This window comes from Balaenoptera borealis, assembly GCF_965194805.1.
Source record: "Balaenoptera borealis genome assembly, chromosome: 5".
NCBI classification, from domain to species: Eukaryota; Metazoa; Chordata; class Mammalia; order Artiodactyla; family Balaenopteridae; genus Balaenoptera; species Balaenoptera borealis.
This window is the reverse complement of record NC_138862.1, coordinates 92,023,451-92,037,834: the sequence shown is the minus strand read 5'-3', so window position 1 is coordinate 92,037,834 and position 14,384 is coordinate 92,023,451. Positions and strand designations below refer to the sequence as shown.

Genomic DNA, 14,384 nt, shown 5'->3' with positions numbered 1-14,384 from the left:
GTTTTTATGGGCTGGGTAATTTCATAGGCTAATGAGTAGGAGGATTATTCCAACTTTTTTGGGGAAGGGGCGGGGATTTCCAGGAATTGGGCCACAGCCCACTTTTTGGCCTTTTATGGTCAGCCTCGGAACTGTCATGGCGCCTGTGAGCGTGTCACTTAGCATATGCTAATGTGTTACAGCGAGCTCATAATGAGGCTCAAGGTCTACTGAGAGTTTGAATCTTCTGCCATCTTGGGCCTCACTGGTTCTAACCAGCTTATGTCATATCCTCAATGGCTATGTCATTCTTTTAAAGGTTGTGCCCTTCCCTCCTGTCTCACTAATAGGAGGAATTCAATCTCAAATTCAGTTTTTCAAAACATTGTGAATTTTTAAATATTATAAGTTTTGATTTGTCATCAATCTCAAGTAAATAATGAGTTTCTTAGGTTTTAGGAAAACTAAAGAAATTAATAGCTCTCTCAAAGTGGAAATCTGGTAATATACAGGACACTTTATGAAAGAGGTATAGGGGAGGAAGAGAAAACTTTTTTTCTTTACTCCCCTAGGTTCAGTGGCTGAGGGCCCTGCAAATTAAACTGACAGAATAACAAGGAGAAAAAAATAATTACATGCATAAGTACACACGTTTGTACAGGGAGCTTGCAAAGGCATGTGATTCTAGGAGTCAGAATTTGAGTCATATATCATCTTAGGCTAGGCAAAGGAGAAAGGATTTAAAACTACTGGGGGAGGGAGGTAAGTTACAGGAAGATGAGGGGAGGAATTGTATTGTAAAATAATGGTTATTTAGCAGGTTTATCATGCAGATAAGAATCTGCTCTGGTGCTAAGAGCTGTCTCCAGAGTAGTTCTCTTCCTGGTAAGGGAGAGGGGGACACCGTTACAAATGGACACTTATGTCCCGCTTTTAAACAGAAAGGGGGGAAGGCAGAGACCTGATTGCCTTCAGCTCAAAACAATCAGTATGCCAAAGTGGCATATTTGGGAGTGGCATATTCTGGCCTCTTCAGAGGGAAGCAGGAGTACTAGAAACATTGTGAATTAATCATCTCCCTTATGCTCTTTATTAATTCTATTTTAAAGTTTTTGGAGAAAGATGAAATATAATTGTGTTATGTTTTCAATTAACCAGTCATTAAGTGTTTACTAAATGCTTATAAATCTGGCAGGTCTAAAAACAGCAACTAAAAAATGCTCTAGATGTGTGCCTTGAGAGTTGGAAGACAAGGCCATGTTTGCCCTGCATATTTTTAAAGATACTAAGGAAATAAAAATTAATTGACAGGGTAAAGGAAGACTAAAGGTTTTAGAACAGGTGTGAGGGCCATGATGAAATAAGTATTTAAATCTAACTTTAGCCATGGCGGGCCTGTCTCTATGTTTGTTTATTCATGCTTAAAATTGCTCACATGTTGTGAGTCCCTCATTGCCCAAGGTGATCAGATACCACATTTTCCAGTGTCATCCTTGGACTTTTTTTTCCTTTATAGATTTCTTCCCATTCGGCCTATTATTCTGAAAAAAAAAAATCTGTCTAGAGAATCTATGTTTATCTCTCTTCATTTGTCCTCTCTCTCTTTTTTTTTTTTTCTCATTTTGTAAATCTGGTCACCATAGGAAAGACAGCAGCCATTCACTTTAGAGAGAGTCTATTTTAAGTACTAGCTGCTGGGGGAAGGTTAGAGACTTTAATCCTTCATCTCCTCCTTTTCTCTAACAGTGCTAGCTGGTAGGTAGTCAGCGGGAAAGTAGAAGAGAAGCTTTCAGAAAGAAAACATTCTCTGTAGAAAGTAGTGGCCCATTATGATGTTGAACAAAAGTAGTTCTCCTGGAATTATTTTTCTAGGAAAGCTTGTTATGCCACTTGACTTTATTAAAAAAATAATAATAAATAAATAAATAAAAAGAAGAAAGGAAAGAATAGGAAAAAAGAAAAGAGATAAACTAATTTTTCTTTGATTCCCCCATAATTAATTTGTTATTGTTGACTACTTTGTTGATACTTCATGAATTGAAACCATGGCATAGTGTTAATTTTAATAAGTGTTACAGTTACTGTGTTTATTTTGGACATGTTCATCTATTACTGATATTTTAAGATATTAAGCGAAAGGAATGGAATGTTTGTAAAGACTTGAGAAACCTCACCTTTTACCTCAGCTTCACCCTAGAAGAGGAAGCTGCTACCCCCTGAATAGCTGCTAAATGTTTTTTCCATTTAGTGAGTATTTGCCAAATTCCTGTAGCACAGTTGGCATTAATTGCTGTCTTTTTTTTTTTTTTTTTTTGAGGCTATAGTGAAGAAGCTAAAGACTGGAAGCTATTTTACCTCTCAGCATGAATGTGCTCCACTTTTTCATATTATCAGAGCTGTTTTAGATCAGTCTTTGTCATGGAGATGAAACTTCCGTTTTCAGGATTGGTCATTTCAGGGTGTTTTGAGGAAATAAAATTATCTCCAAGCTAATGATACCATTTAAGCATTTTCATTGCATTTTTAAAAGATGACAGAGATAAATCATTTTGTCACCTTGGTGTTTCTATTAAACCATAGTGTTCTGGGGTTTTAGCTATAGATTTTTTTTCTAGCTTTATTGTAGATTTTTAACATGCCCTAAAATTCTCAATTTGATAAGTTCACCATTCTATGCTATATCAGGCAGTTAGCATGCATATTCCTTTGCTTTAATGCTCTTCTTTGGGTTCCTCTTGAGGGAGTTTTGCCAGAGTTTGTGGAACAATTGATTATTAGATTACATTAGTCAAGTGTGTGTGTATGTGTGTGTGTGTGCACGTGCATGTGTGTGTATACCCTTCATTTTGTTGTTCCATGATAGTAGTATTAAATATACAGTTAAACTTTTCTTAAACTATTTTCCCTTTTTCAGATGGTACTTAGATGGCTATCACAGCTAGTCTTCTTACTGTAAGTAGACTCACATGGATGAGGCTGAGATTGCTAACAAGAGTATATCCCTTTAAAACTCTGGCATTTAAAGCCAAGATTTCATGGGATCCTCATAAAGAGTGCATAAATCATTACATCGATACACTATGATTACAAGCTTGTATTTAGTGTTGTGTTACACAGCTCTTCCACAATCTGAAATAGCGCTGTTCCCAGCAGTAAATTAGAATGATTTGTAATATCAGTCCTGCCTTACTTTCCACCTGGCACCTTCATATGTCTGTTTTTTTTTATATGAGTGTCTTAATTATGTGAGGCAACCTACAAACCATCAGTAACTGTTAAGCAACTCTGTTGTGTGTACATATGTGTGTTAGCATAAAAGTTATATAGTTCCTTGGTTTCTTTGTTTAATAAAACTGTAGTGGAACGATCATTAAAATGACAATACTCTCCTTGCTATTAATTACAACTTATCTTGTTTCCTTGTTAATGGATGCTTCTTACTACTGAAGGAAATAGTTACTTTCTTGGTCCTCCATCAATATTAATTCTCTTAAGATTCTGTATGCAATCTTATGAAATAAAAGTATAGAGAATTAAATGTTTAGTTATAGTAGTATTTAAAGGATTCTTTTGCCCACCAGTCAATCCTATACAAAGCACTGAGTAGGCCTTAATTTTCTTGACCAACTTTTTCTTTTATATTCACATGTATAGGGAAGTAAATATGTGCATATTACGTATTCAACTGTTTAGAATTACAGTATCAAGTGTGCTTGGGGATGTCAGAGAAGCCTGAGTTAAATGAACTGGTTGTTAATGGAGGGTTAGGAGTCAGAAGGATGAAAAATTGTGGTGATAAAGGAGTGACATTATTGATGGCGCTGCTGTGAACATGGAAATAGCATGACTATGTTTTAGGAAAATCACTCTGGCAGATATAGAAAGGATGGATTAGAGGAAAGGAAGAATTCATTTTTAGGGAGTTACTGTCTTGGCAAGACATGATAATGGCCTCACCTACAGGAAATGGAAAGTTAAGGAGGTGGATTTCAATGGCATTGATCAGACTTAGTGACTATTTGGGGAATGGGGGAGGTTACAAGCAAGGATAAATCCTAAGTTTCTGTCCAGGGCAACTGGGTGGATGGTAATACCCAGATCCGGAAGAGAGGGGGGGAAATATGTTGGACCAGCACTCCCAAGCATGAGAAAATCTTTATTTTTACCCATTGTTCTTGTATAGTATGTGCTCTTCCCTCCACGCCACCGCCACCCCACCCCTGCTTACCTAGCTCTCTCTTTTCTAGGACTCAAAGGTATTTAGCAGCTATGAGGAGCGGGAATCACCCTAGGAATTCTTGGCTGCAACCAACCAACAATGTGTGATAAATAAGGGCTGTATTTTACACAGATGAGTTTCTCAGGTGGTAAGAGTTGTCTCCAGGAGCAGTTCTCTTCCTGGTAGGGAGACACTTTTACAAACAAAAGTTTCCTGTATAAATGTAGGATACTCTGTTTTTAGATAGTAAGGGGAAGTAAAGAGCTTTTCTTGAGTCTGCTCATTCTCAATTGCTTTTAGCTCAAAATATTCTTATACCCTGCAAGCACATCTACCTAATTCTTGGAACTGTAATCTCAAAGATCCATCCTGGTTGCTGAGCCTGGAATTTCCTTCCAATGATGGTTTGCAGGATTGCAGTTTTGAGAGGTTCTAGTCCTTTTCTCTCTAGCCTTTTCTCTCCATGGATATCTATGCTTTTGACCAAGTTGCTGTTCTACTTGTGTTATACATTTTACTGCGAAAATGAGTACCATGTTTCTGTAATTATTGCGTGTATTGTGACATTTTACATACCCAGTGTCCCACGTTCCATAGTATACATGCCAACATTTATAACTTTGAGTAATTACTTCATAATTTGTTTCAAATCGTCACATATATTTTCCCTTGAAAATCAGAACTAAATAATCACTTCAATAACTAACTACCCACAACAAATTTAAACTGTAACGTTGGTTTCTTCCTTGTTTGTAGTTCTAGGTAGAACCCTTAAAATGAGTGATAAAGGATAGCATTTATAACACTCTCTTTTGTCCACTCTCTCCTTGGAGTGCTTTAGAAATACAGTGTTGGAAATACAAATAGGTGATGTGGCTGGAAGTCTTGTTTTTTATTATGTCACCTAAGTTGTTTAAAAAATGTGCACAGTAATTTTTACAGCAAAGTCTCAGAATGCGTATAAAGGACACATTCACTCTTAGAGGCGTCCTTTCAAAGATTTTGAATTTTTTCTTAATAATTATATTAGTTTCTTTTTCACCATTCAGTGAAGCTATTCTGCCTAATGCCACTCATGCCTTTTGTTTTTGGTGCCTGTGTGTGTGTGTTAAACTAATGCGTACATTCTTTTTTTTCTCTTTCATTTACTTCTTTTAACTTTGATTTTTTTTTTTTCTTTTTGGAAATTCTAATGAGTGTCGTCATCTCTTTTATCCTTCTGGCTCTTAGTTATTTGCTCTTTTTTAAAAGTATTATTATTTATTTATACATTTATTTATTTGTTTATTTATTTATTTATTTATTTATGTTTGGCTGCGTTGGGTCTTCGTTGCTGCACGTGGGCTTTCTCTAGTTGCGGCGAGTGGGGGCTACTCTTCCTTGTGGTGTGTGGGCTTCTCAGCGGTGGCTTGTCTTTGTTGCGGAGCATGGGCTCTAGGCACACGGGCTTCAGTAGTTGTGGCATGCAGGGGCTCAGCAGTTGTGGCTCGCGGGCTCTAGAGTGCAGGCTCTAGAGCGCAGGCTCAGTAGTTGTGGCGCACTGGCTTAGTTGCTCCGCGGCATGTGGGATCTTCCCGGACCAGGGCTCGAACCCATGTCCCCTGCACTGGCAGACGGATTCTTAACCACTGTGCCACCAGGGAAGTCCCTAGTTACTTGCTCTTGCAGATAAACCTACCTACTTCCCCCTCCCATCTCTTTTCATTTATGAAATTTAATTTGTCATTTTTCCCTCCTCGAATATCTTCCATCATATTCTTTGCTAATCAATGTTCTTTTCTTTGAGATCCTTTAATTCACCCTTTTTGATGATGGTAATTTATTCATCTTTACAATATCTGTTGAAGGCATAGTATGTGGTTGAAACTGCTAAGGTGCTAGGGATGTAGTGATGGACACAAAAAGGCTCTCTGACATACGCCTTTTAAGGACAGAAATAATTAATCTGTACATATAATACAAGGTGATAAGAGTCGTGGCTGAATGAAAAGTTCTGAGTTGTTAAGGGACATCTGGAAGCACATAGAAGAGACTTCAACCAAGATTGGATTGAAGAATTCCTGCATGTGAAGTAGTCAGGCAAAGGGGACATGATGAAGGCAGAAGTTTTCCAGGGAGCCATGGCCCAGGAGAGAGGGAGAACGAGAGATCGAGAGATCGAGAGCGAGAGTGAGAGAGAGCGAGAGCTACAGAGAGAGAGAGAGAGAAAGAGAGAGAAAGTGTGTGTTCAGGGCCCTTTATTAGTATCGAAACTGTTTCAGTATGTATATTTATGTTACTTTCTGTGCAGCTACAAAAACTTTGGAGGTTTCTGTTTATGTTTTACCTCTGCTCAAAAATAGGACTTCTCTATTCTACTTTCGTAATAACTTCCCACATGCCATAATTCAGCTGGTAGATAATCGGTGATTTATACCTGTTATTGACTAATTTTAGGTGCCTGGGGCAGGTATGTAAATGCATTTCCAAGTTTGTCATAAGGAGTGAGAATTGATATGTGTGTTTCTCCTTTTATGGGGAAGTCAGAATGTGATGATTATAGTGTTTTATTGGCAAATATTCAATTTCAGTTTACTTCCGGTAAAGTATGAGCTTGCTATATATATTACATTATGCAATTGTGCTAGGCAAAGACTGCTTTAATCCGGAACAAACCAAAACCTGGATTTTAAATCAGAGGTTTATGACATTATGAAGATAAAATGGGCCTTAATTAATAAATGGTCAGCTCATTTTACAGATGAAGAAACTGAGACCTAGAGAGGTTAACAAAAGAAAGAACTGTAAATTAACTGTCATGAGGATTTGTGTGTGTGATGTTTGTTTTTATTCTGATACTTTTGAGAATAACTATTCTACTTGTTTGCCATTTCTTTTGTATACATAACTTATATAATCATTTTTTCATTAATAATCTAGCAAACATGGTATATAGATTGCTTTTAAATTGAAAATTAAAGAACTATTAAAGTAGGAGATGTTTGAACCTCAGATTTTTTTTTTTTAACTAGTGTGACCAAAACTAAAAGTTAAGGAATTCTAGAGGAAGGGAGTAGAGATTGTTTTTTATTCTAGATGTCTTATGTGAGACAGAGCTTAAATAAATTGACTTATTTTTGTCATCTACTTCCTCTCTTGTAAATGAATAAAGATACATTTCTAAGTGTTGCTCATCTTTGCTAGGGATGTTTTTTTTTTTTTGTTTGAGGCAGAACAGTTTAACTTAATATCACTATGTTTCTATTTAAAAGGCAATGTAAATATCAATATCCTTCTTTAACCAGTGAGGACCTTGAGGCGCTCTAAGATTGGATAAAATCATTTCTTTTAAGGTCTCTCAGTTAATAAGTAACAGCTGATGTCAGAACATAGTGACATCAGTGCTCTGGTTCCACATTCTTTCCACCCCTCAGAAGGAGAGGAACAAGAGGAGGGAGTGGGGAGAGAAGGAAGAGGGTGTAGGAGGAAAAGGAAGAAGAGGAGGGGAGGAGAGAGGAGGAAGAATGTTGCTTGTGTTTAATTATCCACCATTCACAATGTTTAGCACAGTCGTACATTATTGCTTTGCATCTTTATAATAATCTTCTGAAATTGATATTTTACATTTTTCCCCCAACATACAGTTGAGGAAACTGAGTCTCAAAGAAGTTATATTCCTCGTTCATAGTTACACGGCTAGTACTAGAGCTATTCCAAAGCCTGTCTTTCCACCACTGCACAAAACTGATTCCCATGCTGTCGCTTATTTCCCTGTATTTTTTTAAATAGACACTGCAAAAGTCACTTTAAATTTTATTTTATTTCTGTAAGAGAAGCAGATTGGGAACAGTAAAAAACAAACAAAACTCTGGCTCTGCGCCATGGTGTGTTGAACACTATTTGGAGGGGGGAAGTGTAGAAACGTTTCTGGACTAAAGTGAAAGTTGGGAATTAAAAGTTAACATCAAAATTGAAACAAAGCCACATTTTGTGAAGTGCACACTAATAGCAGTCCGTTCGATCAAAGGATGTGATCTCACTTCACAGTAAAACAGGTCCTGCAAGCCCAGGTAACTCAGGAAGCAGGATGGTAATTATTCACAGAAGAAAGCAGGTAGTATACTGTTACATTACTACAGGAGAAAGTCAGAAGGTCACAAAGCTTGCAGGTAACTGACACAACTGAAACTGCTTGGCCCCCTTTAAAAAGAAATAATAAAATGGGAGAGAATGAAGCAAATTTACCTAACACAGCTTTGCAAGGTAAGTGCCAACAGCTTCTGAAATGGTAGTAATCAGACGTGTTAAGTGGTGTCGATTACAAAGTGTGTGTATATGCTTGCGCGCGCGCGCACCCCTGCTGAGTTTCGAGGTGTGCTTTGAAGGTGGGAAAAGAGGCGGGGATTGTTGTTTCTGAAAAAGCAGCTGTCTCCGTTTTGCTCAACTACTCAACCTACACAGAAACACCAATTTGGTGGAGTAGGGAAAGCCTTAGCCTTACTCCCCACTGTAATGCTGGAGAAATGGTACGACCTACTTCCAGTGCATTTTCATGTTAAACTTTTCCTAGCATTGGAAGAATATCGATTTTTGTCTCTGTGGGATTTTAATTTGTAATCAAATTTTACCATCTCTGGGGTTTACCAGCTAAGTGTCCTTGTAATTAATATAACCATTTTTTTTAAGGTAGGAAACAAGTCTCAGAGGGCAGCGTATCATTAGGGAGAGCGGTTGGTTTTACACGTTTTACTTCATCAGATACCTTTGTCCTTTGAAGGGACTGGCTTTGTTGACATTGGCTTGACTAGGCTTCTATGGTTAGGCTTGTTGATAGAAACAAATACAAGTTCTCTTACACTTTCCACTTTTTTGAGTGAAGAAAGTTCCTTAAAAAAAAAAATAGAAAATGGGCTGAATGCATATTTGTTACCATGATTTCTAGTTGTCTCCTCTCTTATGAATTATTTACCACCTTTACAAGTGACATTTTGAACAAGGTATTTTTTAAAAATCTACTTGATAATGATATTTTTATTTGTTTAATTATGTTCTTGTGAAGCTACCAACAAGAAAATCTCCAAACCGCTCAGTTTTCCATTAAGTACACATAACCAAACATGTAAGTACATCTGTGAAATACAGCACACCTGAGAATAACAATAAGATGATCATAGACATGCCTGGCCATAAAAGTATATCACCCATTTTTATAAAGTTAAATAATCTTCCAGAATACCTGTTTTTTTCCTTTATTTTCTTTCTTTCTCTACCTATCTTGCTTAAGAATCCCAGAATTTTATTTCTATTTTTGCAGGTTTCCTAAAAAAAAATTTTTTGAAATACTGCATAAAATGCTATTAAAATCATTTTTAATTTAAAGATTAATTTTAAAAGTTATTTAGTGCATCCTATTGAAGAAAAACAAGGTAAAGGGCTCATTCAGTACAACTCTATGAAATAATTTATTTATATGTGTTTTATGAACAAAATGATATTATGTACGTGATTATAACATATACCTTAACTGTCTCTGCAGTATTTTTCCGTGGAAAAGTATATGGGAGGCATCTAGGTTGTTAAAGCTGCTCATATAATAATGATTTTGTATCAGATGTATATGACTGTTTGGCAGCCCCCTGAATAGCTCATCCTAGGCCTTGTGGGTTCATCCCCTGCGTCTGTGTTTGGGATTGAAATAAACTGAGGAGTAACCTGACCTCTCCCCTCTCCCCTTATCATCACTCTTTGTGTCGGGATCAGAGGTAATATTTGCTTCTTATTTTAGAGTCCTAGATTGTGTATAGATCTTCTGTTGTTTTGGGTTTTTTTTTCTTCTTTTCTTCTGGCCCTTTTATGTATGTTACGATTCTGGTAATATGTTCCACTGTGGAAGGGTAACTTTCCCTTCCTCCTATCTATTGACTTTTCCAATTATTTACAGAATTAATAATTAGCATATATCAGAAAAACATGCATAAAAATTAAAACAAGAGCTATGATGAATAATTTGAATGTCATGGTTTGAGTTAGAAAACAATGTGCCTCGGTTCATAGTTGGGGAATACTTGTGAAATCAGTTCTATCCTGGGGTATTTCCCTTTGTGCACTCTGTGAAAACTTTTCAGTAGGAATGTGTGCTCTTCTGATCTTATCTGAGTTGAAATGCATCCTTGGTAGGTCTACAAATAGTTCAGATCTATCTTCTTGGAGTGTTGAAATGCTTCCATTCCAGACATATTTGCCTTAAGATTATTAAGTGAGCCTATTAATCAGTGAGAATTAATGAGAAACAAAGGTGCTTCACCTTGGTTTGAAATTATTTCTGGATTTTTTTTTTTTATATATAAAGGAAAGCAGTGCGGAGATAACTTGTACCTTTATTTGTATGTGTGAAGGTAAGAGAATTTTGATAAGTTTGTTTAATATCTTATAAGACAAATCAGGATATATCCTGGAGTCTTTATTTATGAATTGCTCTAACAGTATTCTGTTTTCTATGCAATACCCAGTCCTATATCTGAGCTTGAGTTTAAAAATTACCAAAGTAAATGAAAAAGACATTTTGAAATGTTGTTTAATCTTGCCTTTGACTTAACAGCATTTATAAAAGATTCTGAAGTTCTCTAAAATAATACTAATTATTGTCAGCTCTGCTTACAAATGAGTGTTCTCTAACAGAAATGACTATATTCAAATGTTTTGTACATTCAACATATGGGTGATAGGTTTAAGAGTTTTGGCTATGAAGATAATAAGTAGATAATAAACAGAGGATTTTCATTAGAACTCCATCTTGTGCCTTGAATAATGGTTTTCTAAGGCCATGTATCTAGATTGTCTAGATTCATTGGACCATCTCTAATTACAACTTGGAGCGCTAGCCATAGACGTTCAGAAATTATTCATTTTAGCACTACATCCTGTAGGTCTCTGACCCATTATTATACCCAGGGAGCTGGTTGATTGTGCCCTGGTTAGTGGAGCCCTTAAGCTATCAACATTTAATGTTTCCAGTGGTATTGGGAACCTATCTTTTCCTGAATGAGAGTGAAATCTTTCCAAGGTTATCTTCAGCTTAATGTGAACAGATCTCAATTATCTTTTCAAGTATAGGAAGCAAACTCTCCCTTTCAGTCCCAATGATACAGTAACTCCACAGACAATTATGTAAAAATTTCTTACATGAAGGTTCATAATATTCTCTGGACTCATAAAATAGAATTATCTTGGGTAGGAGAGAATACTAGAAACATTTTTTTCTGATTTTTGAAACTACAAATAAAATGTACAAATCATATGGCATCAGGAATAGGGGTAAGTGCTTTCTGAGCATGGTTATTTGCTGAGGAAAGAAACCAGAATTTCCTTACATAATATCTATAAACACATGTACCACTGAGTGGCACATTGTCAGTTGGTGACAGTAGTGAAAGGACATGGCTGGGATGACAGGAGGGTGGCAACTCCCTTCTTGGCAGGGAGTTATCTGGAAAATGCCTTAGACCAAGGTTCTCAAAAGGCTACCCTTGGGCACATAAGGGACCCTTACATATTCTCTCTCAGGAAGGACAGGCATTTTCTGCTTCTCCCAGGGTTCTCATTAACAGGCAGGGCAGACCCTAATCAGAACTAAAATAAATAAATAAATAAAAAATAAGGGAAAGAATCTCTCACTACCCAGCTGTGTTCCTCATCCGCTGAGTCCCTCCTACCTCAGGAACTCAGCCCCATGAGCTCTTCTTTCTCTCCTCCTCTTCCTTGGTCAAAACATGTCCAAGGCCACCTGCCTCTTTGTAAAGAATATGATATACTGGGCTTCCCTGGTGGCGCAGTGGTTGAGAATCTGCCTGCCAATGCAGGGGACACGGGTTCGAGCCCTGGTCTGGAAAGATCCCACATGCCGCGGAGCAACTAGGCCCGTGAGCCACAACTACTGAGCCTGTGCGTCTGGAGCCTGTGCTCCGCAACTAGAGAGGCCGCGATAGTGAGAGGCCCGCGCACCGCGATGAAGAGTGGCCCCCACTTGCCGCAACTAGAGAAATCCCTCGCACAGAAACGAAGACCCAACACAGCCATAAAAAAAAAAAAAAAAAAAGAATATGATATACTAATTTATCCTCAGAATTATATGAATAACAGGAATCTGATGAGTTCAGTGCCAGAACAACCTTGTGAGAGGGGGTTTCTTTGAGTGGGGTCTCCCCTGGGCTACTCAACACAACCTCACCACTCAGGCTGCTCGAACGTCTTCCAGCACCTTCTAATTAAAGCCCTTCTTCTTACCTTAGTTCTTCTTAGTTCTCTAGATTTAGGAAACCCCTATTCTAAAGGCTACAGAAGACTAGAACTCAAGTGGAAAAGATGTTTCCAAGTACAGAAGGTTGGCTAGACAGACCATTTCAAATGCAAGGCCAGTTCTAGGTAGCCGTCAGCAGAGAGGAGAACTCTTCACCAACCCACTGAAGGAGAATTTGGCTGTCAAAACTAGGGAAAAGAAATCTGTAGAATGTTAACATTTTCAAGGTAGAGAGGAGCTTAGAGGGCCTCAAGTCCAAAATTTTTACTTTGTAGAGAAGCGAACAGAGGTCCTTTGAAGGTACAAAAATTGCCCTTGGTTTCTCAGAAGCAGTTGCCAGAACCCAGGTCTCCACCCTAGCTGCCTAAAGCCTATAATTTGATGGAGGAATTTGGCACATTATTTTCTAGGGGTATTTACTTTCCTATTTCAAGAAGGGAAATCAGGCTTGTAAATGCTTTCCATATTGACATCTTTTAGTTTCTACAGTCATGACCTGGAAATCATTGTCCAGTATTCTGTCTGGCTTTTATAGGACTGCTCCATCCAGGCTTGGGTTTTCTCTTGACTCCATAAAAGTTACTTTGGCTTTTGAGACGTTTACTTATCTTTCATCACAACAAGGAGGAATTGGCTTGAAATTCCATAGGCACATGCAACAGATGTTTCTCATGATACAGCCATTTTATTTTAAGAAATTATACTTATTCTGTTTGGCTAGTGTAAGAAAAAAAAAAAAAAAATCCAAGTGGAAACGTACCTTAGTGTCTGTGCTTCTAAGTTGCAACCCAAGGGCAGCAGTACTGTATACCGCAACCAGTTATACTGGTTTGGTGTGCATGTTTACTTTCTGTGATGGGAAAAATATCTCTGCATTCATCGTCATAAACCATGCCTGTGAGGGCTTTGAAGGCTTTCTAAAACCCCATAGAGGACTCACCAGTTTGTGAATCTTCCTTCCCACCCAATAGAACTTTAATAGCATTTTCAATTAAGAGAAGTACACAGAGGTCTTGTGTAACCTATTTGTTTTCCAGGAGGAAGCTTTCACCAGCTCTGAGTGAGAGGCTGGTATACTTGAAAACCTGAGGCACTTTGGTAATGAAATTTAGATATTGAGGTAACAGGACATTTTGGAGTTGAAATTTCCAGAAGCTCTGCTGGAAAGGTCTTATAATCTAAGGACAAAATCGAGCATAATCGGAGCAAGTAAAATTGCAGAGAATGTCAAGGCATGAAATCCCAAGTGAGTCTGACCGACGTGTGTAGGCAAAAGAGCATGAGAAGATGGATTGGGGACTTTTCCCAAGTACAAGGCAAAGAACCCTTGGAGCAGGCAAACAAGATCAGGATGTGAACTCTGAAATCAGATATAAGAAATAGTTAAGGAAGTCAACATAACTGTGCCGAGAAGCTCTTTTTATCTTGTCTTTCTAAATGGAAATAGGATCTTTACCTTTTCAGAAATAAAAGAGCAAGCAACGTATTTGAATGGAACATGTGGTAAAGGCACTTAATAACATGGAACTCAGTTAAGATCTGCTGTTGGGGGAAAAACCAATGCTCAAACACTCTGAAATTTAGAGTTTGTTCCTAGACTTCAAAACGATCTGAAGGGCAAAGTTTAGTCCCCTTGATTTAAATGATATTTTATGGCACTGAAATTGTTTTAAAGGGAAACGTTTTAAGTTTTGATTAAAGTTACTATAAAACCTTGAAGAAAAGGGGATACACATCTACAGGCTGACTTGATTGTTTAAACATTATTATTAATAATGCAATTAAAATGTGTTCCATATATTTAAAAGGATGGAGCTGTCTTTGAATCTGCTTCCTTTTTCTTAAAGAAATGAAACAAAGGGTATAGTAATAATCTGATGACTATACATGTGTAAGCACCATGTAATTATT

At 37.4% G+C, this 14,384-nt stretch overlaps 1 protein-coding gene across 4 annotated transcripts in view; it reads left to right on the top strand.

Annotated features, from left to right (window-relative positions):
* The window catches only part of NAALADL2 (N-acetylated alpha-linked acidic dipeptidase like 2), a 1,512,458-nt gene that overhangs the window by 413,970 nt on the left and 1,084,104 nt on the right, over nt 1–14,384 (top strand). Inside the window, exon 1 of one of the 4 annotated variants that reach the window (XM_082393969.1) lies at nt 8,261–8,440. The exons of the other annotated variants lie outside the window; for them this stretch is intronic. Coding sequence (XP_082250095.1) covers nt 8,398–8,440 — 43 coding nt within the window. The 5' untranslated portion in view covers nt 8,261–8,397. Of the gene's footprint in view, nt 1–8,260; nt 8,441–14,384 lie in introns of those variants that run through there. 4 annotated transcript variants of the gene reach the window in all.